Here is a 24,852-nt window from a genome sequence, read left to right on the forward strand (position 1 = left end):
GTAAATAGTATTGGTCCAAGTACAGAACCTTGTGGAACTCCATGACTAACTGTAGTATTTATTGAAGAATCATTGTTAACATGTACAAACTGCGAACGATCTGATAAATATGACTTAAACCAGCTTAGTGCAGTTCCTTTACTGCCAATTTGATGCTCAAGTCTCTGTAAAAGAATATTATGGTCAATGGTGTCAAATGCAGCACTAAGATCTAATAATACAAGTACAGAGACAAGTCCATTGTCAGAAGCAATCAGAAGGTCATTATTAACTTTAACCAGAGCTGTCTCTGTGCTATCATGAACTCTAAATCCTGACTAAAAATCTTCAAATAAACTATTGTTATGTAGAAAGTCACATAACTCTTTGGCGACTACTTTCTCCAGAATCTTAGAGAGGAAGGGGAAGTTAGAAATCGGTCTATAGTTGGCTAAAACCCCTGGGTCAAGAGTGGGCTTTTTACATACAATTACAGCTACTTTAAAGGACTGTGGTACATATCCTGATAATAAAGAAAGATTAATCATATCCAGTAAAGAAGTGCCAATTAAGGGAACAACTTCTTTAAGCAACCTAGTTGGGATCGGGTCTAATAGACAGGTTGATGGCTTCGATGAAGAAATTATTGAAGTTAACTGATTCAATTCAATTCAATTAAATTTTATTTGTATAGCGCCAATTCATAACAGAAGTTATCTCAGGACACTTTTCAAATAGAGCAGGTCTAGACCGAACTCTTTAAAACATTAAGTCAGTCAGCATAACTGATGAAGATCGATAGCAGAAAAACAGTCTAAATATATATCTAAGTTTACATTAGCAAAAGTCCCTGGACTTGGAGAGCCACTGATAGCTGTTGATGGCAGTTGGTGATTAATTATCTCTCTAATAGTAATAATTTTATTATAGAAGAAGCTCATGGGGGGTTGCGTTCACAACACCTCACTATGGTTCACTACATGTGTATCATCCGCAAAACAGTGGTATGACATGTCATGGAAGCGGCTGAACAAATGACCCAGAGGAAGCATGTACAGGGAGAACAGAACTGGACCAAGAACCAACCCCTGAGGGACACCACACAGCAGGGGAGCGGAAGAGGAAACATGATTATTAATGCAGACATTAAAGACTCTATTAGTCAAGTAGGAATTAAACCAATTTAAGGCTGTACCAGAAATGCCAACCCAGTTCTGTAATCTATCCAGTAAAATGGCATGATCGATGGTATCAAAGGCTGCAGTCAGATCAAGAAGAATAAGGATGGAGCTTTCACCTTTGTCAGCATGCATAAGGATGTCATCAGACACTCTCAGTAATGGTGTCTTGGTGCTATGATTTTGGCGAAAACCAGATTGGAATTTGTCAAAGATTCTATGACCTTCTACCAGTTTCAGGAGCTGGTCTGCAACAATCTTTTCAAGTATTTTAGATAAAAAGGGAAGTTTGGAGATAGGTCTATAGTTTTCTAACTGGTCTGGATTGAGAGAGGGTTTTTTAAAAAGTGGCTGAACACTGGCAATTTAAAGTTTTTAAAAATGTTGTAGAAACTATGTCACAGGGACTGGAGGAGGGATGCATGTTATCGACAGTGTTTGAAAGGATCTGTAGAGAGATAGGAGCAAAATCAGACAGTAAAGTAGGACGATTGAATGTTACAGGGGGAAGAACAGTGAGAGGGAAATGAGACCTTAGACCATCGATCTTGCAAATGAAAAAAGGAGGAGATGGAGTTACAAGCTGGTTGATAGTAAACAAAAACCTTGGGTTATGTTTATTGCTAACAATCAGATCAGAAAAGTAGGCAGCTCGCGCATCTCTCATAGTTGGTTCAATTTAAACAGTAGTTCCCTCATGTAGAGGCGGTGGACTTCAAGTTTGTGCTTTTTCCAATTTCGCTCTGACTTCCTATATTCCCTTCTTTGTTGTCTACTGTTGTTGTTCATCCAGGGAGTTTTATTAATAACTTGGACAGCCCTGGATGTATATGGAGCAGAAAAATCAAGGGCTGATGTACACAAATTATTAAACTAGCTAATTTGATCATTAATGTTGGGAAAGTGAGGAGGAGAATTAGCCAGACCACAAAAATGGCTACAGAATGTGGCTGCTGACTGATTATTAAAGATGTGAGAGTGGATTATATGTTTCCTGGATGGTGAAGCAGTTATAAAATGTGTATCAAAAGTAATACATTTGTGGTCAGAGACAAAATCATGCATATTCAGGGAACTGAGAGACAGATCCAGAGTCAAGGGTGTGCCCACGGTTATGTGTAGGGCCTGAGACCTGCTGCACAAGGTTAAAAGATTTACAAATGTTTAAAAACTCTGTGGCAAATGGATTTGAAGTTTTATCAATATGAATGTTAAAGTCACCAGCTATAATGGCCTTATCAAATTTGAGCACGAGAGAGGACAGTAGGTCAGAGAATTCAGTGAGGAAACCACTGCTGGAGTTGGAATTGGGGGGAGGGTAAATTATTATAAAGCAGATGGGGTCTTCACGCACAATCTTAAAAGTTAAGATTTCAAAACTGTTAAATCTGTGGTTCTTCTCCCAGAGCCAAGATTCTCTGGATCAGGAATGAAGCCCTGTTTCTTTTCCACAGTCACAGATGAACTTCTGTCGCTTTCAGAGTCAAGGCTCTCACTAGTTCCACATAGACCTTCACTCTCTCTCTGGCATGGACGAGGCAAGGTCAGACATTTGTGTCCCCCACAGGAAGAAAATTGGTCAGTATCAGAATCCTGTGGATCACTTTCTTCTGTCCAGTGACTGTTTCGTGTATCCTGTAAGTGTGCATCTCCTTGTTCATATGTCACACACTGACCATTTTTAAGCCAGAAACTCCAAATGGTGAGCTGGGTAGTTCAAGTTGTAGTTGCGCAGCCTGTCCACCATCTTCACATGCAGCAAGGCAGTCTCTTCATCCGGTGCAAACACCAACAAATCCTCCAAGTAGCACAGCAGACTCAAATAGTTTTGGTCCCCAAAGATGCTGGTCATCATGCACATGAAGCACAGGAAGAGTACTTCATGTCATCCTCATGGAGTGGCATGTTGAAGAGCCCGGAGGTCAAATCCATCATGCTGAAGAGACAGTTTCCTTCCAGTGCTGCCAAACAATCTGCCTGATGGGGAAGAGGATGAGCTTCCTCCAGGGTCCTCTTATTCAACCAGCAAAAGTCTGTACAAATGCAGAGATCTCCAATTTCTTTTCCACACAAGCACCAGTGGTGATGTGTATTCACTGGTTGATTTTCTAATGATTTCCCGATTACTGATTACCTGAGTGGAAGTTTTGGCACTGGCCAGGGGTCACCTTCATGTATGGGAGTCTGAATGGTCTGCTGTCTGACAGGTCTATGCGGTGTACAAAGCACTTCGCCTCCCCACAGTCAAAACGGTGGTGTGAAAAGACGTCCTTATACAGTAAAACAAGATCAGCCACCCTCTTCTTACATTCAGCTGACACTTCACTTAGTCCAACTGACTTGAGCTTGTTTCCAGCAGAGTTTGCATCAGCAGTAGGTGGCATAGCCGAGTAAGCACAGGGGGTCAGACCAGAGAGCACTGACAGGAAATGTTCAGTTTCTCAGTCTCTTGTTGTTCGGTCTAGACCTGCTAGAGTTCGGTCTAGACCTGCTCTATTTGAAAAGTGTCCTGAGATAACTTCTGTTATGAATTGGCGCTATACAAATGTTGTCCTGGAACAACAAGTATTGTTACACCCCTGTCTAGGGTGAAGGATCACAACATATGTATGTAAGAAGAAAATAAACCAATAATACTATCCCGATCCCCAAACCAACAACAAACATGGATTTAACAATCAAGTGAAGTGATTTATTTACAACACATGGAAATAGTGCAACAAAAACCAGGAACAAACTTCAGGGTAAAACAAGGCCAAAGTAACAAACAAAACAGATCTAACTTTCTCAAACTAAAACCCTAACCCTCTGAATGTCTGGAATCTTTTATCAGATTTAACATGAACTGGCACGTGTGGTGGGTCATGTCTGTAAACCTATCCATTGTTACTTGAACTATCAAATGTTCTTGTGTTGACTAAATTTATACTGAAAGAAAGTGGAGCAGAAAAGCAAGCTATTTTGAGCAACAAAAATGATATATAACAGTATTTAAGTTACTAATTTAGTGAGGATAAACAATATACAACATTATACCTACATCCAGAGTCACTTATATATCTGACCACACAATAATCTTGATTCGTAGTTCAGCGGCAGCACAGCATCCACAGCAATTAGCATCAGGCTGATCTGAAGATCCAAAGGGTGACGGCACCAGTTTAACAGTTGTGGATAGGGAATGAATAGAGGCCAACTCATAGAACTGTACTGAACCAGCATTTATTTGCTCCTCCAGAAGACAATATAGCACATTAATTTTCCGCACCTCTGCTCCCTCAGCAATGCAAAAGAACACTATGAGGGGAAGATGGGAGGACCTACGGAAGTCTGGGAGGTAAGTGTGTCCGAGGTTTAGAAAACTAATTTCCACAGGAAATAAACCAAAATAAAAGTTGGTGAAAAAAACATAATGTACGATGGAGTATTAGGGCAGGAAATCACAAGAATAAAGTCATAATATTATGAGAATAAAGTAATAATATTAGGTCTAAGAGAATAAAGTCATAACATTACGAGAAAAAATTTGTAATATTACAAGAAATTTATTGTAATATTGCGAGAATAAAGTCGTAACATTACGAGAAAAATGACGTAATATTACAAGAATAAAGTCGTAATATAATGAGAAAAAAGTCATAATATTGAGAGAATAAAGTCATAATATTACGGGAATAAAGTAGTAATTTAATGGGAACTAATTGCTTAGCCAGCAAAACTGTTTAACGCCGAAATGATCAATACGTTAGCTTACCTGTTGACTGTACGGTACGACTGAGACAAACAGCGGCTGCTGGGCTCAGGCTGAGGCTGCTGTTTGGTTGAGCTGGTCACGTCAGATCTTGATAACTCTTATCGAAGCATTTTTTCCCATTAAAACAACTTTTTTTCTCGTATTATTATTGCTATTATTACAAGTTTAGTCTCGTAACATTGCGGCTTTTTTCTCGTAATATTACAACTTTATTCTCGTAGACCTAATATTTTGACTTTAATCTCATAATATTATGACTTTATTCTCATAATTCCCCCCCAAAAAAATATATTTTATCTCTTAGTCTGGCCCTAATACTCTGTCGTAATAATGAGATGAAATTCACAAACACTCCATAAATTAAGTATAATTCACAAATACACATTGAACATAAGAATTTATAAACTGCATTTTTAACTCATATGTCATGTAATTTATAAATGGGGACAAAATAAATCTCTTTATATTTGTTTCTACTGACCTATCTTTTCAATATTACTAATTGTTAGTAGCTTGAACTCTCCCTTGTATTGCTGACAACAGTCTTACGTCATGACTGTTGCTATGAAAAGTTTAAAAGAAGAAGAAGCAGAGTTTCATCTCAGTGAGTAGGGACTGACTACATCAGCGGATAGTTCTTAGGACTCACACAGTGCCATAAATTGTGTTCTGTGATCTCTGAGCATGGCTTATACTGACTTTCAATAATAGAGTAGGTAAGTTTAGTTAAATTGTCATTTTCATTTGTTTATTGAAAGTAATTTCTTAACTGCTAGCAGAGTGAATATTGTTAGATTGTTGACAGTGTGAAATTTGACAAACATATAGCAAAACCTGAAAAAAAATTACAGTAATATGTACGGATATTAACTGGAGGATCATGGTTAACTCTACACAGATTTCATATTTCACACTTTCTGCCTACTTTGACATCGGGATTTCCAGATATTTATTTTTCATGATTGTTATGTTATTATATATTTTAATTGTTTGTGCCAATCTTTTGCTCATTGTGATTATCTGTATGAACAGAAGCTTACATGAACCTATGTACATATTTCTGTGCAGCCTGTTTGTAATTGAACTGTTTGGTAGTACAGGGTTGTTTCCAATGCTTCTGATTCAGATTCTCTCTGACATTCACACTGTTTCTACTTCATTTTGTTTCCTGCAGATTTTCTGTTTGTACTCGTATGCAAATATTGAATTTACTAACTTAGCTGTCATGTCTTATGACAGATATCTCGCTATCTGTTATCCTTTACAATATAACACACGTATGACATCTAATAAGGTTGCCATTCTTATTGCTATATCATGGTTATTTCCTTTTCTTGCTATTGTTGTCATGATCTCTCTGAGTGCCTCTTTACAGCTGTGTGGGAACATTATAGACAAAGTTTACTGTAACAACTACTCTATTGTCAAACTGGCATGTTCTGACACAACAATCATTAACATCTATGGAATTGTTTACGTGTTTACCATATTACTTGGTGTTGTAATTTTAATCTTTTACCCTTATGTAAAGATTTTTAAAGTTTGTTTTTCTGGTTCCAAACAGACCAGACAAAAAGCTGTCAGTACCTGCACACCTCACCTTGCTTCTCTCCTGAACTTTACTTTTGGTAGTTTCTTTGAAATTGTGCAGGCCAGATTTATTATGAACAGTGTACCGAACATGTTGCGCATTTTTTTGTCATTATACTTTCTCACTTGTCAACCACTCTTTAACCCTGTACTGTATGGACTGCAAATGTCTAAAATACGTGGCTTATGGAAAAGCATTGTCTTTGGTAAAATGTAAACTACTATTCAAAACCTGTCTGTATATATATTATTTTATATATATTTTTATCCTCAATAAGGTGTTGCTCTGTGTTGCTGGCTGATGCTTTTGATTGCTGATTAATTGAACTAATAATTCTATAATATGTAAAACATGGATGCTTTAATGATAACAATATTGTGTGTTTTTAATTAAAGTGTATACTATAATTAACAAGTCAAAATAAAGTAAATGCATATCTAGATCAGTGTTGGTTTGTATCTAAGTTATGAACAGTCTTTCAGTTGCTACAAGTAACTTTCTGTTCAATCTTCAAATTCCCCCCTTAGATGTAGAAGAACCTTTAAAAAGTTTCTTCAGGGAACTGTGTTTTAGGGTTCAGTTTTTAACTCATAAAATCATTATTATTATTATTAGGGGTATTGCTATTGGTATTCATATTGTTACTGTTATTAATATTATTGTTAAGATTGCACAAATGTTTTCTCACATACATTTTAACCAGAATATAGAATACAGAACAAGTGAATCTATATAATTTCACAGCTGACAATTCACGTAACTCAATGATGCAACAATCATAAAAGCTTCCCCAGCACATAAAGAGCAACATCCCTGCCAGCCTGGACCCTCACCCGTTTGCACAGATCCATCAAGTATGCCATCTCCACTACCTTCACCTCAGTCTCCACACACCTTGAGAAAAATAACCCCTATGTCAGAATTCTTTATGTTCAATCAATCAATTTAATCTTGGAGAACAGTTGGAGATGATCCAGTTCCAGAGACTTTTTTCACCATTTCAGCCAAAGTAGCTGTTGTTCCTTCTAGCCTCCTAAAGGCTTGGCTGCTGTGGAGGTGTTTGAGTGCCTTTAACTTCCACTCGAGGTGGGACAAATCAGAATCAGATTTATTGCGAGGGAGGTTTTTACACATACGAGGAATTTGTCTTGGTGCAATGGTGCTTAAAATATACAATCACACAAAAATATACAAATCACACAAAAATCACACAAGAATAAAGTACTTTTAAAAATATAAATAAATAAAGATAAGAAAGATAAGAAAAGATAAGACTATATCTATACTATACAGGGTGGGTATAAGAGTCAGTGACAGTGGGGAATCCGGGCCTTGTTAATGAGGCCAGCTGCAGACGGAAAGAAACTGTTTGTGGTGAGAGGTTTTGGTCCTGATGGACCGCAGCCTCCTGCCAGAGGGGAGTGATTGAAAGAGTTTCTGACCGGGTGGGAGGGGTCAGCCACAATCCTACCTGCACGCCTCAGGGTCCTAGAGTCGTACAGGTCCTGGAGGGATGGCAGATTGCAGCCGATCACCTTCTCAGCTGATCGAATGATACGCTGCTGTCTGCCCTTGTCCTTGGCAGTGGCAGCAGCGTACCAGATGGTGATGGATGAGGTGAGGATGGACTCGATGATGGCGGTGTAGAAGTGCACCATCATTGTCTTTGGCAGGTTGAACTTCCCCAGCTGCCACAGGAAGTACATCCTCTGCTGATGTTCAGCTCCCACTTGAGGTCCTGGGTAATGATGGTACCCAGGAAGCGGAAGGACTCCACAGAGTCAACTGGGGAGTCACACAGCATGATGGGGGTGGGTGGGGCTGGGTTCCTCCTGAAGTCCACAACCATCTCCACTGTTTTTGCTCTAGGTTGTTCTGGCTGCACCAGGTCACCAGATGGTCAATCTCCCATCTGTAGGTGGACTCATCTCCAGTAGAGATGAGCCCAATGAGGGAGGTGTCATCTGCAAACTTCAGGAGCCTGACAGACTGGTGACTGGAGGTGCAGCTGTTGGTGTACAGGGAGAAGAGCAGAGGAAAAAGAACGCAGCCTTGGGGGGATCCTGTGCTGATGGTCTGGGAGTCAGAGACATTTTTCCCCAGCTTCACGTGCTGTTTCCTGTCAGACAAGAAGTCTGTGATCCACCTGCAGGTGGAGTCAGGCACAGTGAGCTGGGAGAGCTTGTCCTTTAACAGAGCTGGGATGATGGTGTTAAAAGCAGAGCTGAAATCCACGAACAGGATCCTGGCATAGGTTCCCGGGGAGTCCAGATGCTGGAGGGTGAAGTGCAGGGCCATGTTTACTGCATCGTCTACAGACCTGTTGGCTCTGTAGGTGAACTGCAGAGGGTCCAGGAGTGGATCCGTAATGGCTTTGAGGCTGGAAAGCACAAGGCGCTCAAAAGACTTCATGACCACAGAGGTGAGGGCAACGGGTCTGTAGTCATTGAGTCCTGTGGTCCTTGCTTTATTGGGGACAGGGATGATGGTAGATGTTTTGAAGCAGGCTGGCACATGACATATCTCCAATGAGGTGTTGAAGATGTCCGTGATCACCGGAGACAGCTAGTGTTTCAGGGTGGATGGAGAGACAGAGTCTGGTCCAGCTGCTTTGTGGGATTTCTGCCTCTTAAAGAGCCTGTTGACGTCCGTCTCTTGGAGGTGCGGAGTCATCACTGTGGTGGAGGAGGAGGGATTCACAGGGGTGTGGGGTTGTGAAGTGGCCCCGGCTCCTGCTGAGCTGGGGGGGAGGGTCTGGTGAGGTGGGGCTGGTGAGGGGTGTCACGGGGGGGATGGTGTCAGGACTGCTCCTTTGTCTGTCGAAGCAACAGTAAAAGTCATTCAGATGGTTTGCCAGGCGCAAGTCGTTGATGGAGTGGGGGATTTTAGGTTTGTAGTTGGTTGTCTGTCGTTGGCTGAGAACTGATGTTGAAGTTTCTCAGAGTACTGTCATTTAGCTTTTCTCACCTCCTTGCTAAACGTGTACTTTGACTCCTTAAACCTGTCCCTGTCCCCACTCCTGAACACTTGCTCCTTCTGCAACCGTAACTGACTGAGTTTGGCTGTGAACCAGGGTTTGTCGTTGTTAAAACTCACCTTGGTGCGTGATGGTACACAGCAGTCCTCACACAAGCTGATGTATGACGTCACAGCCTCTCATCCAGGTTCCTCAAGGAAAAGGGGGTTCAGTTTTTAACTCGTAAATGTATAATATTATTAGGGCTATTGTTACTGATATTCATATTGTTTCTCTTATATTATTATTGTTATTCACATTCCACAAATGTTTTCTCATGTTTTATTAAAAGGAATACAGTGACCAATACGATTAACAGCTCACCAAACTTTGTTATGATTATGATTATGGTAGCTAATAACAAAGCAACATTTATAAAAATATGTAATAATAATAATAATAGGTAGGTTTTGTTAGTAAATACATACATTTAGAATTCACAGATCTTAAATTTTTCACGAGAGAATATAAAATGCTAATGTATATATTTTATTTTTTTTGTGGAAGGACGTTTCGTGTGGGAGATACTTAGGAGTCTAGATTCTAGTATAGATAGGGCATAAACAGTGGATGACTCACGATCTGTTTTTCAGTATTTATTTGCTCCTTCAGAAGACAATATAGGACATTAATTGCCTTCGGCTCTTTTTCCGCACCTCTGCTCCCTCAGCAAAGCAAAACAACACTATGAGGATGGAGATGGGAGGAGCAAGCTAAATTCAGAAAACTAATTTTTAACAGGAAATAAACCAGAATAACAGTAAATTAATAGTGAAATAAATACGAAATGAAATCTATATATACATATTAAAAATAAGAATGAATAAAGTGCAGTTTTAACTGTTACACAAGATCACGATAAAGAGAACCAACAACAAATGTATCCCATAGGGATAAAGTGTATGAGAGCAGCACTTATCTCTCCATCCAGCAACTGGCAATTGGGTGCCTTGTACACCCCACAACATCCTAACCCAGTGTAGCGCAGGCCCATGACAGATAAGAAAATAAAAACTGCGGGACACTATACCGATACAAATAAAAATTAAAAAGCATAGGCTATCTGATCAAGGTTTCAGTCAGTAACAGCCTGGAACATAGATTTGCAAACAGCCTTAACATTGAACTAGACATGGTCTGTGACCACAGACATGATGTGAGGTCTGATCTACAGGCTGCAGAAAGTCTGATGTCTTGTCTGTCTGCGTCACAGTGCTGAAAGCTGTTTCAGACTGTCTCACAAGTACTGGAATGTTCACAGCAGTCACAGGGCCAGAATCACAGGTCAGAGACTGGGCAGTCATGTGATCCTCGGGTGAGACTGAGGCATCTTGGGGGTCACAAGTCATGCAAGTCACTGCGTTATATCAGTAACATTTGCCTCTGACAGACTTGGCACAGACAACTGTGTAATCCATTCAGTGGTTCTTCTCCCAGAGCCAAGATTCTCTGGATCAGGTAAGAAGCCCTGTTTATTTTCCACAGTCACAGATGAACTTTCGCTTTCAGAGTCAAGGCTCTCACTAGTTCCACATAGACCTTCACTCAGCAGCCGCTTAAAACAGTCCACAGATTCAGTGAATCTAAGTGATTGGGGAAGACTATTCCACAATGTTGGGACTAGAACAGCGAAGGCACGGTCACCTTTAGATTTACAGTTAGAGCGTGGAACGGATAAAAGGCCGAGATTTGAGGAGCTGAGTGGCCGAGGAGTGGAATGAGGAACAAGGAGATCTGAAATGTAATTGGGAGCAAGGTCATGAAGTGCCTTATATGTAATCAGTAAGATCTTATAGTTGATCAGAATTTTACAGGAAGCCAATGAAGGGATGCAAGGACAGGAGTAATGTGGGACCGACAGCTGGTCCAAGTTAAAAGTCTGGTGGCTGCATTTTGTACTAACTGTAAACGATTTAAGGATGTCTGACTGAGGCACGTGTAGAGGAAATTACAGTAATCTAGACGGGAGAAAATTAAGGTTTGAATTAATTGTTCCAGATCACTGGAGGACAGGAATCTTTTGATTTTTGCTATATTTCGTAGCTGCAGGAAACAGGACTGGACAAGTTTTGTGACATGAAGGTCAAATGTCATATGCTGGTCGAAGATGATACCCAGATTCTTAGCAGTGGGTTTGATATTAGTGCGTAGTGGTCCAATAAACTGATCAACTGCAGTGACAAATTTATCGGGGCCAACTAAAATGATTTCAGTTTTATCCGGATTTAAGTGGAGAAAATTAAGAGACATCCAGTCTTTGGTGGCAGCTAAACACTCATGGAGAGAGATCACAGTTGAGTCAGATTATTGGGTTTCGCAGAAAAGTAGATCTGTGTATCATCGGCATAACAGTGGTATGACATGTCATTGAAGCGGCTGAACAAATGACCCAGAGGAAGCATGTACAGGGAGAACAGAACTGGACCAAGAACCAACCCCTGAGGGACACCACACAGCAGGGGAGCGGAAGAGGAAACATGATTATTAATGCAGACATTAAAGACTCTATTAGTCAAGTAGGAATTAAACCAATTTAAGGCTGTACCAGAAATGCCAACCCAGTTCTGTAATCTATCCAGTAAAATGGCATGATCGATGGTATCAAAGGCTGCAGTCAGATCAAGAAGAATAAGGATGGAGCTTTCACCTTTGTCAGCATACATAAGGATGTCATCAGACACTCTCAGTAATGGTGTCTCGGTGCTATGATTTTGGCGAAAACCAGATTGGAATTTGTCAAAGATTCTATGACCTTCTACCAGCTTCAGGAGCTGGGCCGCAAAACAATCTTTTCAAGTATTTTAGATAAAAAGGGAAGTTTGGAGATAGGTCTATAGTTTTCTAACTGGTCTGGATTGAGAGAGGGTTTTTTAAGAAGTGGCTGAACACTGGCACTTTTAAAGAGGTCAGGTACGGACCCTGATGTGAGAGAGGAATTGATGATAGCAAGCAGGCTAGGACCTAAGAGAGGGAGTATGGTTTTGAAGAACACTAAGGGGAAAATTAGAACTTATACCATCGATCTTGCAGGAGGAGATGGAGTTACAAGCTGGTTGATAGTAAACAAAAACCTTGGGTTATGTTTATTGCTAACAATCAGATCAGAAAAGTAGGCAGCTCGCACATCTTTAATAGTTGGTTCAATTTAAACAGTAGTTCCCTCATGTAGAGGCGGTGGACTTCAAGTTTGTGCTTTTTCCAATTTCGCTCTGCCTTCCTATATTCCCTTCTTTGTTGTCTAATGTTGTTGTTGATCCAGGGAGTTTTATTAATAACTGGGACAGCCCTGGATGTATATGGAGCAGAAAAATCAAGGGCTGATGTACACAAATTATTAAACTAGCTAATTTGATCATTAATGTTGGGAAAGTGAGGAGGAGAATTAGCCAGACCACAAAAATGGCTACAGAATGTGGCTGCTGACTGATTATTAAAGATGCAAGAGTGGATTATACGTTTCCTGGATGGTGAAGCAGTTATAAAATGTGTATCAAAAGTAATACATTTGTGGTCAGAGACAAAATCATGCATATTCAGGAAACTAAGAGACAGATCCAGAGTAAAAGCTAAGTCCAGGGTGTGCCCACGGTTATGTGTAGGGCCTCAGACGTGCTGCACAAGGTTAAAAGATTTACAAATGTTTAAAAACTCTGTGGCAAATGGATTTGAAGTTTTATCAATATGAATGTTAAAGTCACCAGCTATAATGGCCTTATCAAATTTGAGCACGAGAGAGGACAGTAGGTCAGAGAATTCAGTGAGGAAACCACTGCTGGAGTTGGAATTGGGGGGACGGTAAATGATTATACAGCAGATGGGGTCTTCACACACAATTTTAAAAGTTAAGATTTCAAAACTGTTAAAAGAGCCAAGGCTGAGTGGAATTCAAGTAAAATGTTTTTTAAAGACAACTGCAATACCCCCTCCCAGGCCTGTTAGTCTTGGTGAATTTAAAAATGTGTAACTGGGTGGGCAGAGCTCCACAAGTGGGGACCACTCCCCAGGGACCCATAGTGGGACCCACCTGTCTCCCCACAGTGAAGTTATAATCTTTGAGACAAAAACACATCTGGGAGCTGAGCGGGATCATCTGGGCTCTGAGATGACAGTGCTGCCTGTTGAAATAGCAGTCTTTTTTGGTTTTCCCCAGATGAGATATTCACAGTCAGAATTACACCTGACTGTACCGACCTTATCGGGCACATCATCTCCCTTCCAGGGGGTCAGACCAGAGGGCACTGACAGGAAAGTTTCAGTTTCTCGGTCTCTGGTTGGGCAGGGGCCTGACACTGTCTTCCAGTATGACTCACATAGCTTGGACTGATGCAGGATGTGTTTTATAACATTGGTCCCTAATATCAACTTATGCTGTCCTGGAACAAGAAGTGTGGGAACCAACATTTTGCAGCCATACACGCCCATCTCAATATCAAAAGCACACTTTGGCCTCAGTCTGTAAGTCTGCCACATCCAACGAGGACCACATTCATATCAATCTGCTTCTGTCACAATTTTTCACATGTCGACCATGTGAGTTTCCTCTGACTGTCTTTGTGCCACAACTGGTACAGAGGTAAATTTAAATCATATGTCATGTAATTTAAACAAATGGGGACGAAAGGAATCTCTTTATTTGTTTCTACTGACCTATCTTTTCAATATTACTAATTGTTAGTAGCTTGAACTTGTATTGCTAACAACAGTCTTACGTCATGACTGTTGCTATGAAAAGTTTAAAAGAAGAAGAAGCAGAGTTTCATCTCAGTGAGTAGGGACTGACTACATCAGCGGATAGTTCTTAGGACTCACACAGTGCCATAAATTGTGTTCTGTGATCTCTGAGCATGGCTTATACTGACTTTCAATAATAGAATAGGTAAGTATAGTTAAATTGTCATTTTCATTTGTTTATTGAAAGTAATTTCTTAACTGCTAGCAGAGTGAATATTGTTAGATTGTTGACAGTGAGAAATTCGACAATTAATCATATAGCAAAACCTACAACAGAATGTACAGTAATATGTAAAGATATTAACTGGAGGATCATGGTTAACTCTACACAGATTTCATATTTCACACTTTCTGCCTACTTTGACATCGGGATTTTCAGATATTTATTTTTCATGATTGTTATGCTATTATATATTTTAACTCTTTGTGCCAATGTTTTGCTCATTGTGATTATCTGTATGAACATCATCAAACTGGCATGTTCAGACACAACAGTCATTAACATCTATGGAATTGTTTACACATTTACTATTGTACTTGGCGTTGTAATTTTAATCCTTTACCCTTATGTAAAGATTCTTAAAGTGTGTTTTTCTGGTTCCAAACAGACCAGACAAAAAGCTGTCAGTACCTGCACACCTCACCTTGCCTCCCTCCTGAACTTTTCTTTTGGTTGTTTCTTTGAAGTTGTGCAGGCCAGATTTAATATGAACAGTGTACCGAACATGTTGCACATTTTTTTGTCATCATACTTCGTCACCTGTCAACCACTCTTTAACCCTGTACTGTATGGACTGCAAATGTCTAAAATATGTGGCTTATGTAAAAACATTGTCTTTGGTAAAATCTAAACTACTGCTTAATTATATGATATAAATATAATTCAATACTATGTAAAACATGGATGATTTGATGATAATATATATATTTTTAATTTCGAGTCAAAATAAATTAAATGATGATGTAAAATATCTAGATCAACGTTGGTTTGAATTTTTGGGTGTTCCAGGTCTGCAAAGGTCAGTGCCTATCAAAAGTGGTCCGAGGAAGGAACAGAACTGGAGACAGGGTCATGGGGGGCCGAGGCTCATTGATGCACGTGAGGAGTGAAGGCTGGCCCGTGTGGTCCGATCCAACAGACGAGCTACTGGAACTCAAACTGCTGAAACAGTTAAAGCTGGTTCTGATAGAAAGGGGTCAGAACACACAGTGCAGAGAAGTTTGTTGATATGGGTCTGCATTATATTATGACCACAGGTTGTCATAATTGTATGACTGATCGGTGTAGACGTTAATTTTGCATATTTAAAACAAAATATAGAGTGATGGACTTCTGAATAGAACACAGATTGAAGTGACAAGTTGTTCACATCAGTGGATACACTGAAAAGAATTTAGTTTTTAAGGTTTATTAAAGTTTTGGAATTTGAAAAGTTTAATAACAGACCACATGGTGGCACTATTGAATATATGTTTCAATATGTTTAGCACATCTCCATGGGGAATCTGTGTACCACGTTGGATGACTTCAGCATTTATAGTATATTTTAAAATATTCTTATTTCAATAACTGTAACATATAACAAAGGTGAAAATCTCAATTACTTGTCTATCTGCAACAATGTGGTAGAGTAGATGCGGTCCAAAAACTGTATGAAGAATAAAAAGAACAAAACTGTTACTTACGAAATAAAGTTAATATTCATAATCTCATTTTTGTTAATAATATCCTTATTGTTACTATTCATCAAATAGACAGTATAGACCTATACCTACCTGGTATCTACAACACTGACCTCTGCCATGTAGGTACAACACTCACCTCTGCCCTGTAGCTACAACACTGACCTCTGCCCTGTATCTACAACACTGACCTCTGCCCTGTAGCTACAGCACTGTCCTCTAACTTGTGTCTACAGCACTGACCTCTATAACAATTATATCATTGCTACTATTATTTGAATCAAATAAGCAGTACAGACCTGTGTCCTGTATCTGCCCTGTCCATTGTAACTTAGTATAATTATAGAGCTATTGTCAGTAGAATTGTATGAAAGGTGTCACAAACACTCCCCTGCAGCATATAGACGATGCCTAAACTCATTGACATAGTCAATAAGATTGGTCGGCGGATCTGACTCCTTTAACCCATCCTTAAACACAGACAGTGGACCCCTAATGGTGTCAGAACACCAGATCATTTGGGCTAAACCCCGTACTTTCCTGCAAGACCTCTCATGCAGCTGAAAGAAACCATGGTAGCCCCTCCTCCCAGTCCCCATACATCTCTGTACAATATGCACGCAACAAAGACTTGAGTGTTTGGTGAAAACACTCCAAAGCACCTTGACTTTGAGCATGATAAGCAGATGACTGGTTATGTCTGATTCCTAGCAGCTTTGACACTTGGGCCATAAGATGCGAAGAAAAGTTAGAACCCTGGTCACTCTGAATGACTCTGGGTATGCCAAACACAGATATAAATTGTGTCAGCGCCCTAACCACAGACTTTGCAGTAATTGTGCGCAAAGGATAAGCTGCTTGATATTTAGTGCTTTGACACATAACTGTTAGCAAAAACTGGCCCCACACATTAAATAATCAAGTACTCAAATGGTTGCCTGATAGCTGGAATTGGCTGCAGCAGAGCGGGTTTAATGACCTGATTGGGCTTACCAGTTAACCGTTTTTAATATGTACAGAAACATCCTTCTTTAGTCGTTGCAAAATAAAATGGCACAAAATCCTGTCATATGTTTTCCGGATGCCTATGTGCCCTGACCCATCATGAGCAAGCCCTAACACATGACTGCAACATTTGCATGGAACTACAACTTGAAAAATGGGACCCCAAACAAAATCCTCACCATGGGGCACCTACTTCCTCGCTAACCTTGGTATCACTACAAACCCATCTCTATCAAATGGCAGATAGGACTCCTCAAGAACACGAGCCATGCAAAAATCTGCATTCCTACCTTGCTACATGCCCACATTCACAGAACCAGGAACGCTTGCAGCCAGTGCAGCAGGTTTTACATGACCACCTCCAGCATGCTGCTTCTTAGCCCTGAGCATCGGGCAGTCTGCCTTCCAGTGGCCTGCCTGATGACAGTAATTGCACACATTGTCCCTTTTTCAGGTACTCCACAGGACCCTTTACCTGAAAAGGCCCCAAGTCGACCAGGCACTACCATCTGTTCCTACCACAGGCTCCCGCAAAGGCTCACTGGGTCGATGTTTATGAATAAGTACATACTCATCAGCCAATGCTGCAGCCTCAGCAACAATTGTAACCTTACGTTCATTAATGTATGTGGCAACCTGACTGGGCAGAGAGTTTTTAAACTGCTCTAAGAAGACCAAGTTACACAAAGTTGTCAACATCAGAAGCCATACACCAACGATTGAAATGATTAGTCATCTCCCTTGAAAACTCCATATGAGACTGACTAACCCTTTTTTCCCCACATCCTAAATCGCTGACGATATGCTTCTGGAACTAACTCATACGCCTTCAGTACAGCAGCCTTGACTGATTGATAAGTTAGATTATTGCTACTTAATGACGCATAGGCTTCCTGTGCTTTTCCTGACAACACACACACTGCAACAACAAAACCTGCTCAGAGTCTGACCAAATCAAAGAGAGAAAAACACATCTGGATCCCGCTCATTAAATTTAGGCAAGAGACGCAAATTACTAACAACAACTGGTGACCCTGACCGCAAAGAGGAACTTTCTTCCCGTCGCAACACATCCCCAGAAAGCTTACCATCTCTTAGCAGTTTCCAATGCTATCTTTCTGCTCTCTCCTCCTCAACTTATGCTTTCCTATCTCAATCTTTTGCCTTTCTAGTTCCAACTCTGTTTTCTCTTTATCATGAGAAAACTGCAATAAAAGCAATTCTGTTCTCTGCTCAAAGGTTAAGTTGCCTGACAAAAGTGACTGTGCAGATAGCGATGGACCCCCTCTTGCTTAGCCACCACTACCTCTTTCTCGACTAACTGCAGTTTTACCATATGCTTTACATTCTCCTTACATCATCTATCACCTATCCCACTTAGATCAATGTCATATTCTTCTGCAATCTTTAGAAGGTGATCCTTAGTGCAACGATCTAGAAACCCCTCACTCGGAGCAGCAACAAAATCTCCTATCCCAGCCATACTAACCTAAGTGTGTAACTAACTAACCTTTAGTTCATTTATTCCAACACAGTGTAACATTATGCAGTCTGGTTGTTCAAAACACGTAATAAATAACTTCCAACTTAAATAAAAACAAATCATGGCGGACTTATCAATACAGTGGATGATGGATAAGATAAGATTTACTTTATTAAAATAATAAAAAGCATGTGCACACACATGCAAGGCTTGTGGACATGCAGACATGGAGAGAGATGGTGGAGTGATGGGCTGCCATGTTAACAGCGCCCCATGAGCCGTTTCTTGGGGTTGGGTACCTTGCTCAAGGGCACCTCAGCAGTGCACAGGAGGTAAAACTGGCACCTCTCCAGCTACCAGTCCACACTCCATACTGTGGTCTGTGGGTCTTGAACCAATGCCCTAAAAAAATCTGACTAAGGAAAAGAGTGTCAACTAAGACTCCTTTTGTCAATTAACAAAATAATCTGGCCAAAATATTTCAACAAGCCAGAACTGACTAAACTTTGTGTGCCATATCTTGAGGCACCGAGGTATGCTGGCTTGGACCTATGGAACCATAGTGTCCTTTTCCTCAGACTTGAAGAGTGGAGGTTGGTAACCACAGAAGCACTAGAACGTTGACATACCTGTAGCAGACGTTGGTGGAGTGTTGTGGGCATAATCCACCCGTGGGACTTGAACACATTTGCTACCTTAAGAGTATTGAAGGCATAGTTGATGAGGGGCAAGTGGTATTTGTTTTTCACCATTGTGTTGTTTTGTCCTCTGAAGTCGATTTACGGATGGAGGAAGCAGCAAGGAAGTACTTGATGTATGTCTCCATATCTTCCTGCTCCAGCCTGGAGAGGTTATAGAAGTAACTGCAAGGGAGAGGTGTACAAGGAAGCAGGTCAATGGCACAATCTTTCACCCGTCAGGTAGGGGAGCAGTCTGGGAAGGCAGGATGGTTCACAGTGCGTGGAAACACCCATATGGGGGAGACCAAACCAACATCTTGGAATTGAGAGCAGTTAACCATACTCTGAAGGTTCTCCTGCCCTACTTTGAGGCCATGAATGTATAACAACAGACATACAGTTCCTCCACTTTCCACTTGCATTCTTACTATAACCACAGGAAGTGGCAAAAGCTGGATATTCCAACCATTCAGCCATTGCTTTTAGCTAATTATTTAATCTCATCTGCTTGCTTGCTAACTAGTTCCCACGCAATCTTAATTGAAATAATGTCTAAAATAATTGTTAGAGCTGGCTCAATATGTGGACTTTTTTAATGAATACTTAAATTATGAAAGTTGGTTGAGACACTCTACAATCTCTCCACGTCCCCCTGGCAACAGCCGTACCCACTGAGGTACATGTACCTTGGTTGAGAATCACTCACTTCTATACAAAACTCCCAGCAGAGGGAGCTAAATGAAAAAGAAAAATAAGTGGCGAACAAAGCAGCGTTTTACTGTTTTATCTGTTAAAATAGCTTGTTGAAGGAAAAAAACATCACTAGTACAGGTGATTCCAAACTTTTGAACTTATATGTATGTACATACATTTTATTTAAGGTTTTATTCTGGATGGTCACCACATAATCTTGGGGTCTCCGGTCATTAGTTTTTTCTGTAAGAGGTCACAGGAAATTACTGTAATAATAAAGCTCATGTGGAATCACAAAATGAACAAGTTTATTTTTTAAAGGTCCCAGTAGTCCCAACATGTGTATGTACACAACATACATGCATAGTAGGATCATGTAAGGATATTACATACATGTCACCAAATGGGAACACATTTTCACAATTACTAATTGTTAGTAGCATGAACTCTTCCTTGTTTTGCTGACAACAGTCTTACGTCATGACTGTTGCTGTGAAAGGTTTAAAAGAAACAGAAGCAGAGTTTCATCTCAGTGAGGACAGACTGACTACATCAGTACAGCAGATAGCTTTTAGGATACACAAAGCACAAATTGTGTTCTGCGAACTGATATAAGCATACATTTGACTGTCATAATTTAAAAACCTGCAACAAAATGTACAGTATTCATTGAAAGCAGTCCCTCCTGGGCACAGTCTAACTGGAGGATCATGGTAAACTCTACACAGATTTCATATTTCACACTTTCTTCCTACTTTGACATCGGGATTTTCAGATATTTATTTTTCATGATTGTTATGTTATTATATATTTTAATCATGTGTGCCAATCTTTTGCTCATTGTGATTATCTGTATGAACAGGAGCTTACATGAACCTATGTACATATTTCTGTGCAGCCTGTTTGTAAATGAACTGTATGGTAGTACAGGGTTGTTTCCAATGCTTCTGGTTCAGATTCTCTCCGACATTCACACTGTTCCTGCTTCATTTTGTTTCCTGCAGATTTTCTGTTTGTACTCGTATGCAAATGTAGAATTTAGTAACTTAGCTGTCATGTCTTATGACAGATATCTCGCTATCTGTTACCCTTTACAATATAACACACGTATGACATCTAATAAGGTTGCCATTCTTATTGCTCTATCATGGTTATTTCCTTTTCTTGCTATTGTTGTTGTGATTTCTCTGAGTGCCTCTTTACAGCTGTGTGGGAACTTAATTAACAAAGTGTATTGTGACAACTACTCCATCATCAAACTGGCATGTTCAGACACAACAGTCATTAACATCTATGGAATTGTTTACACATTTACTATTGTACTTGGCGTTGTAATTTTAATCCTTTACCCTTATGTAAAGATTCTTAAAGTTTGTTTTTCTGGTTCCAAACAGACCAGACAAAAAGCTGTCAGAACCTGCACACCTCACCTTGCTTCTCTCCTGAACTTTTCTTTTGGCTGTTTCTTTGAAGTTGCACAGGGAAGATTTAATATGAACAGTGTACCGAACATGTTGCGCATTTTTTTGTCATCATACTTTATCACCTGTCAACCACTCTTTAACCCTGTACTGTATGGACTGCAAATGACTAAAATACGTGGCTTATATAAAAACATTGTCTTTGGTAAAAGGTAAATTACTGTTAAAAGTAATGAAGCCTAATATGTATTTTTTTAGCCTAAATGATATGAAAACAATAAAATAATACTATAAATTCTATACAACAATAGATAGATAGATAGATAGATAGATAGATAGATAGATAGATAGATAGATAGATAGATAGATAGATAGATAGACTTTATTAATCCAACAAAGTTACCATTCTCATTTCTCTATGATGGTTATTCCCTCTTCTTTCAACTGTTGTCACGATATCTTTGAGTGCCTCTTTACAGCTGTGTGGGAACATCATTAACAAAGTTTTCTGTGACAACTACTCCATTGTCAAACAGGCATGTTCTGACACAACAGTCAATAACATTTATGGACTCATTGCTACTTGTCTCGCAATCTTGTGTGCTGTAGAGAAGGGACTTCCTGGTTTAATATAGGTTATATGTATACCAAACCTTATCATTTCCAGAACACCATCATTACAGTATGCTTGTTATAAAAACCTTAAATATAACTTATTAAATACTATTACAAATGGCTATTGAAATATTTGTTTATATGACCAGCACAACATAAAAAAGTTTCATCATGCTCAATGTTATTACCAAAGGGAGACAGTTTCTGGATTGGGTTAGGGTTAGGGTTAGGGTTAAATCTCGCAAAGGCTGTTCACGAACTTCTGTCCAAGTATTTTTCCAACAATTTTAACAAATATAGGACCATCCTATTAGTCTGTGTCGTATTAATTTATAGGAAAAAAAGAAATTGGCTGGTTCCCATTGTTCACTAGTTCTCAAACGACACATCACTAATTCCATCAGTGAATCACTAAAAAGACAGGAAAACAAAGTGGTGGAAAGCTGGCTCAATAAGTGAAAACTGTATTGTTCTACAATTGATGGAGTATCTATAAATGCTTGTTTATAGGAGGGAAGTAGCCAGTTTTGTGCCCATGTCCAAGTTGCAGATTTTCATCTGGGGTAACAAGAAACGAGGCAGAAAACCTACGTAGGAGTGTGGTATATAAGAGACTATGATTACCATTCTGAGATGCTTATGGATGCAAAGACGTGATGACCTCTCTAGGGGTACCTGGGTACCTGTTCTACTTTTGGAGACTATAGGAACCACAAGTAGCCCTGCATTCATAGAGCGCAGTGTTCTAGTAATTGCACAACACTCCATTAAAAGTGAAAGTTAACGGAGTAATTCCTAATAATGTTGCCTAAGGGAAGCACATATAAGGTGATCTGATAAATATGACTTAAACCAGTTTACTGCAGTTCCTTTAATATCAATTAGATGCTCAAGTCTCTGTAATAGAACATGATGGTCAGTGGTGTCAAATGCAGCACTAAGTTCTGAAGTCCATTATCTGATGCACATAACTTTCAGCGGTGCTGTCTCTGACATTACAGAGGGCCTTTCTATATGATTTCAGACTATCTTGCCAGATTAAACAGGATTCTTCCACCTTGGTAGAACATCAATTCCTTTGAAAATTTCCACACCTTTTGCTTTAATTGGCGTATTTGGTGGTTGTACCGGTGCTAGCCTCCTATGTTTTAATATATTTAAACATAGATTGTATTTAGAGGGGCAATACAGTTGAGTGTCGAAATCAGAGCATGGACCAGGAGCATGGTACACTATAACACAGATTAGATGTGAAAGAACAAGTCTTTCAAAAGAGTTATAATTTAATCAGCAGAGTCAACAGACTTGATTATATAACATAACATTAGTTATGAGCCGAGCTGCTGCTAACGTTAGCTCAGCTTGTTTCTCTGATAACTTAAGATCCAGACGTCAGATGACTAAAATCCTTCATCCGGTTCAAATCTAGAGTTAAAAACCAGCAAGATCTAAAAAATAGGTTTAGGTAAAAATGTGGCTGAAAGGTCCAGTGTGTAGGATTGAGTAGCATCTAGTGGTGTAGTTGCAGATTGCAACTCCAAAACGCTCCAATTAATTCAGAACGCTGCAGCACGAGTACTGACAGGAACTAGAAAAAGAGATCACATCTCTCCTGTACTAGCTACTCTGCATTGGCTCCCTATAAAATGTAGAATTGAATTTAAAATCCTCCTCCTCACCTATAAAGCTCTTCATGGTCAGGCCCCTTCATATCTTAAAGAGCTCATAGTACCCTATTACCCCACTAGAACACTACGTTCTCTGAATGCTGGGCTACTTGTGGTTCCTATAGTCTCTAACAGTAGAACAGGAGCCAGAGCCTTCAGTTACCAAGCTCCTCTCCTGTGGAACCAGCTTCCAGTTGTGGTTCGGGAGGCAGACACCCTCACCACATTCAAGAGTAGGCTTAAGACATTCCTCTTTGATAAAGCTTATAGTTAGGGCTGGATCAGGTGAGTCCTGAACCATCCCTTAGTTATGCTGCTATAGGCCTAGACTATCGGGGGATTTCCCATGGTGCACTGAGCTACTCTCTTCCTCTCTCTTTCTGCACTCATTCATGTCCCTTTAATGCATGTTACTAACTCCACTTCTTCCCCGGAGTTCTTGTGCTTTCTCGTCTCGCAGGTTCTCATGGATCCTGGTGGAGCCTCCTGCCATGGTCCTGCTTGACTGCCATTGCCAATACTGTTGTTGCTGTGCACCTGTCTGTCTGTCTGTCGCTCTCTCTCTCTCTCTCTCTCTCTCTCTCTCTCTCTCTCTCTCTCTCTCACCCCAACTGGTCGAGACAGACGACCACCCACCTAGAGCCGGAGGATCTGTCCTAGGTTTCTGCCTTTTAACAGGCAGTTTTTCCTTGCCCTTGTCGCCAAGTGCTTGCTCATGGTGGTACTGTTGGGTCTCTGTAATTAATGTTAAAGAGTTCGGTCTAGACCTGCTCTATTTGAAAAGTGTCCTGAGATAACTTCTGTTATGAATTGGCGCTATACAAATAAAATTGAATTGAATTGAATTGAATTGAACTCACTCGCTTCATCCTCCCTTACCAAGTGTGAGGGAGAAACTACAATGGCCATGAAAAATGCGGCCATCCATTATCCTAATCCATCCCATTATTTATTGTAGTTTCTTGTTGTTATTTTGGTTACCTACATTGTTAAAATATATTTCTTCATTGTCACTTAAAAATTGTGAATGTGAGTGCTGCTAGCTTAGTTGTGGCACACTAAGCTAACTTCCGCCTGGTAATTTTTTTTATGTGTGTCAGAGCTGGAGCACGCAGTAGAGCTGACATGGAGGTTCTGTTTCTCTATTTGTTTATCAGAACAAACAGAGGTTTGCCATAAAACAGATCCCGGTGTCTTCTCTATCACACTAACACAACACAGAAGCCCACCACTTACACATGGTGGTTCAATATGTGTCCCAGCGGGCAACCAGTGGCATCTGTGAATAAAGATGATTCTTATTTTCAGGTGACTTCAGGGTACACTAATGAAAACATACCTATGGATATTATATTA

General features: G+C 40.0%; 1 protein-coding gene and 3 long non-coding RNA genes across 7 annotated transcripts in view; 3 read left to right on the forward strand and 1 right to left on the reverse strand.

The window, feature by feature from the left end:
* LOC127363064 (uncharacterized) overlaps positions 1 to 24,341 on the forward strand; it is an 86,525-nt gene extending 62,184 nt beyond the window's left edge. Inside the window, exon 2 of the long non-coding RNA XR_007884655.1 lies at positions 23,705 to 24,341. This is a non-coding gene — a long non-coding RNA (uncharacterized LOC127363064). The remainder of the gene's footprint in view (positions 1 to 23,704) is intronic.
* Positions 1 to 24,346, reverse strand: part of LOC127363063 (uncharacterized) — a 99,765-nt gene extending 75,419 nt beyond the window's left edge. For both annotated transcript variants that reach the window (XR_007884653.1, XR_007884652.1), the window contains exon 1: positions 24,034 to 24,346. This is a non-coding gene — a long non-coding RNA (uncharacterized LOC127363063). The remainder of the gene's footprint in view (positions 1 to 24,033) is intronic.
* LOC127363059 (olfactory receptor 49-like) lies at positions 5,225 to 24,341 on the forward strand. 3 transcript variants are annotated; one of them, XM_051399506.1, is made up of 2 exons: positions 5,225 to 6,205; positions 20,918 to 24,341. In XM_051399506.1, exons 1-2 carry the CDS (start codon positions 5,792 to 5,794, stop codon positions 21,428 to 21,430), a joined length of 927 nt encoding a protein of 308 aa, XP_051255466.1. In that variant the 5' UTR covers positions 5,225 to 5,791; the 3' UTR covers positions 21,431 to 24,341. The 3 variants fall into 3 exon arrangements, with proteins under 3 accessions (XP_051255466.1, XP_051255467.1, XP_051255468.1); XM_051399507.1 differs by having other exon boundaries at positions 5,228 to 5,957; positions 20,670 to 24,341; XM_051399508.1 differs by lacking the exon at positions 5,225 to 6,205 and having other exon boundaries at positions 20,340 to 21,959.
* LOC127363068 (uncharacterized) lies at positions 13,623 to 15,963 on the forward strand. The gene is made up of 2 exons (XR_007884659.1): positions 13,623 to 14,394; positions 15,259 to 15,963. It is a non-coding gene; the product is annotated as an uncharacterized LOC127363068 (long non-coding RNA).
* Positions 24,347 to 24,852: the final 506 nt, after the last annotated feature.

This window comes from Dicentrarchus labrax, unplaced genomic scaffold (assembly GCF_905237075.1).
Source record: "Dicentrarchus labrax unplaced genomic scaffold, dlabrax2021, whole genome shotgun sequence".
NCBI classification, from domain to species: domain Eukaryota; kingdom Metazoa; phylum Chordata; class Actinopteri; family Moronidae; genus Dicentrarchus; species Dicentrarchus labrax.

Excerpts from the sequence above, each read along its gene's own strand:
- LOC127363059 (XM_051399506.1), top strand. The coding sequence starts at position 5,792 with ATGGTTAACTCTACACAGATTTCATATTTCACACTTTCTGCCTACTTT. Across the intron at positions 6,206-20,917 it reads CACGTATGACATCTAATAAG|GTTGCCATTCTTATTGCTCT; the intron begins GTTGCCATTCTT and ends ACATCTAATAAG.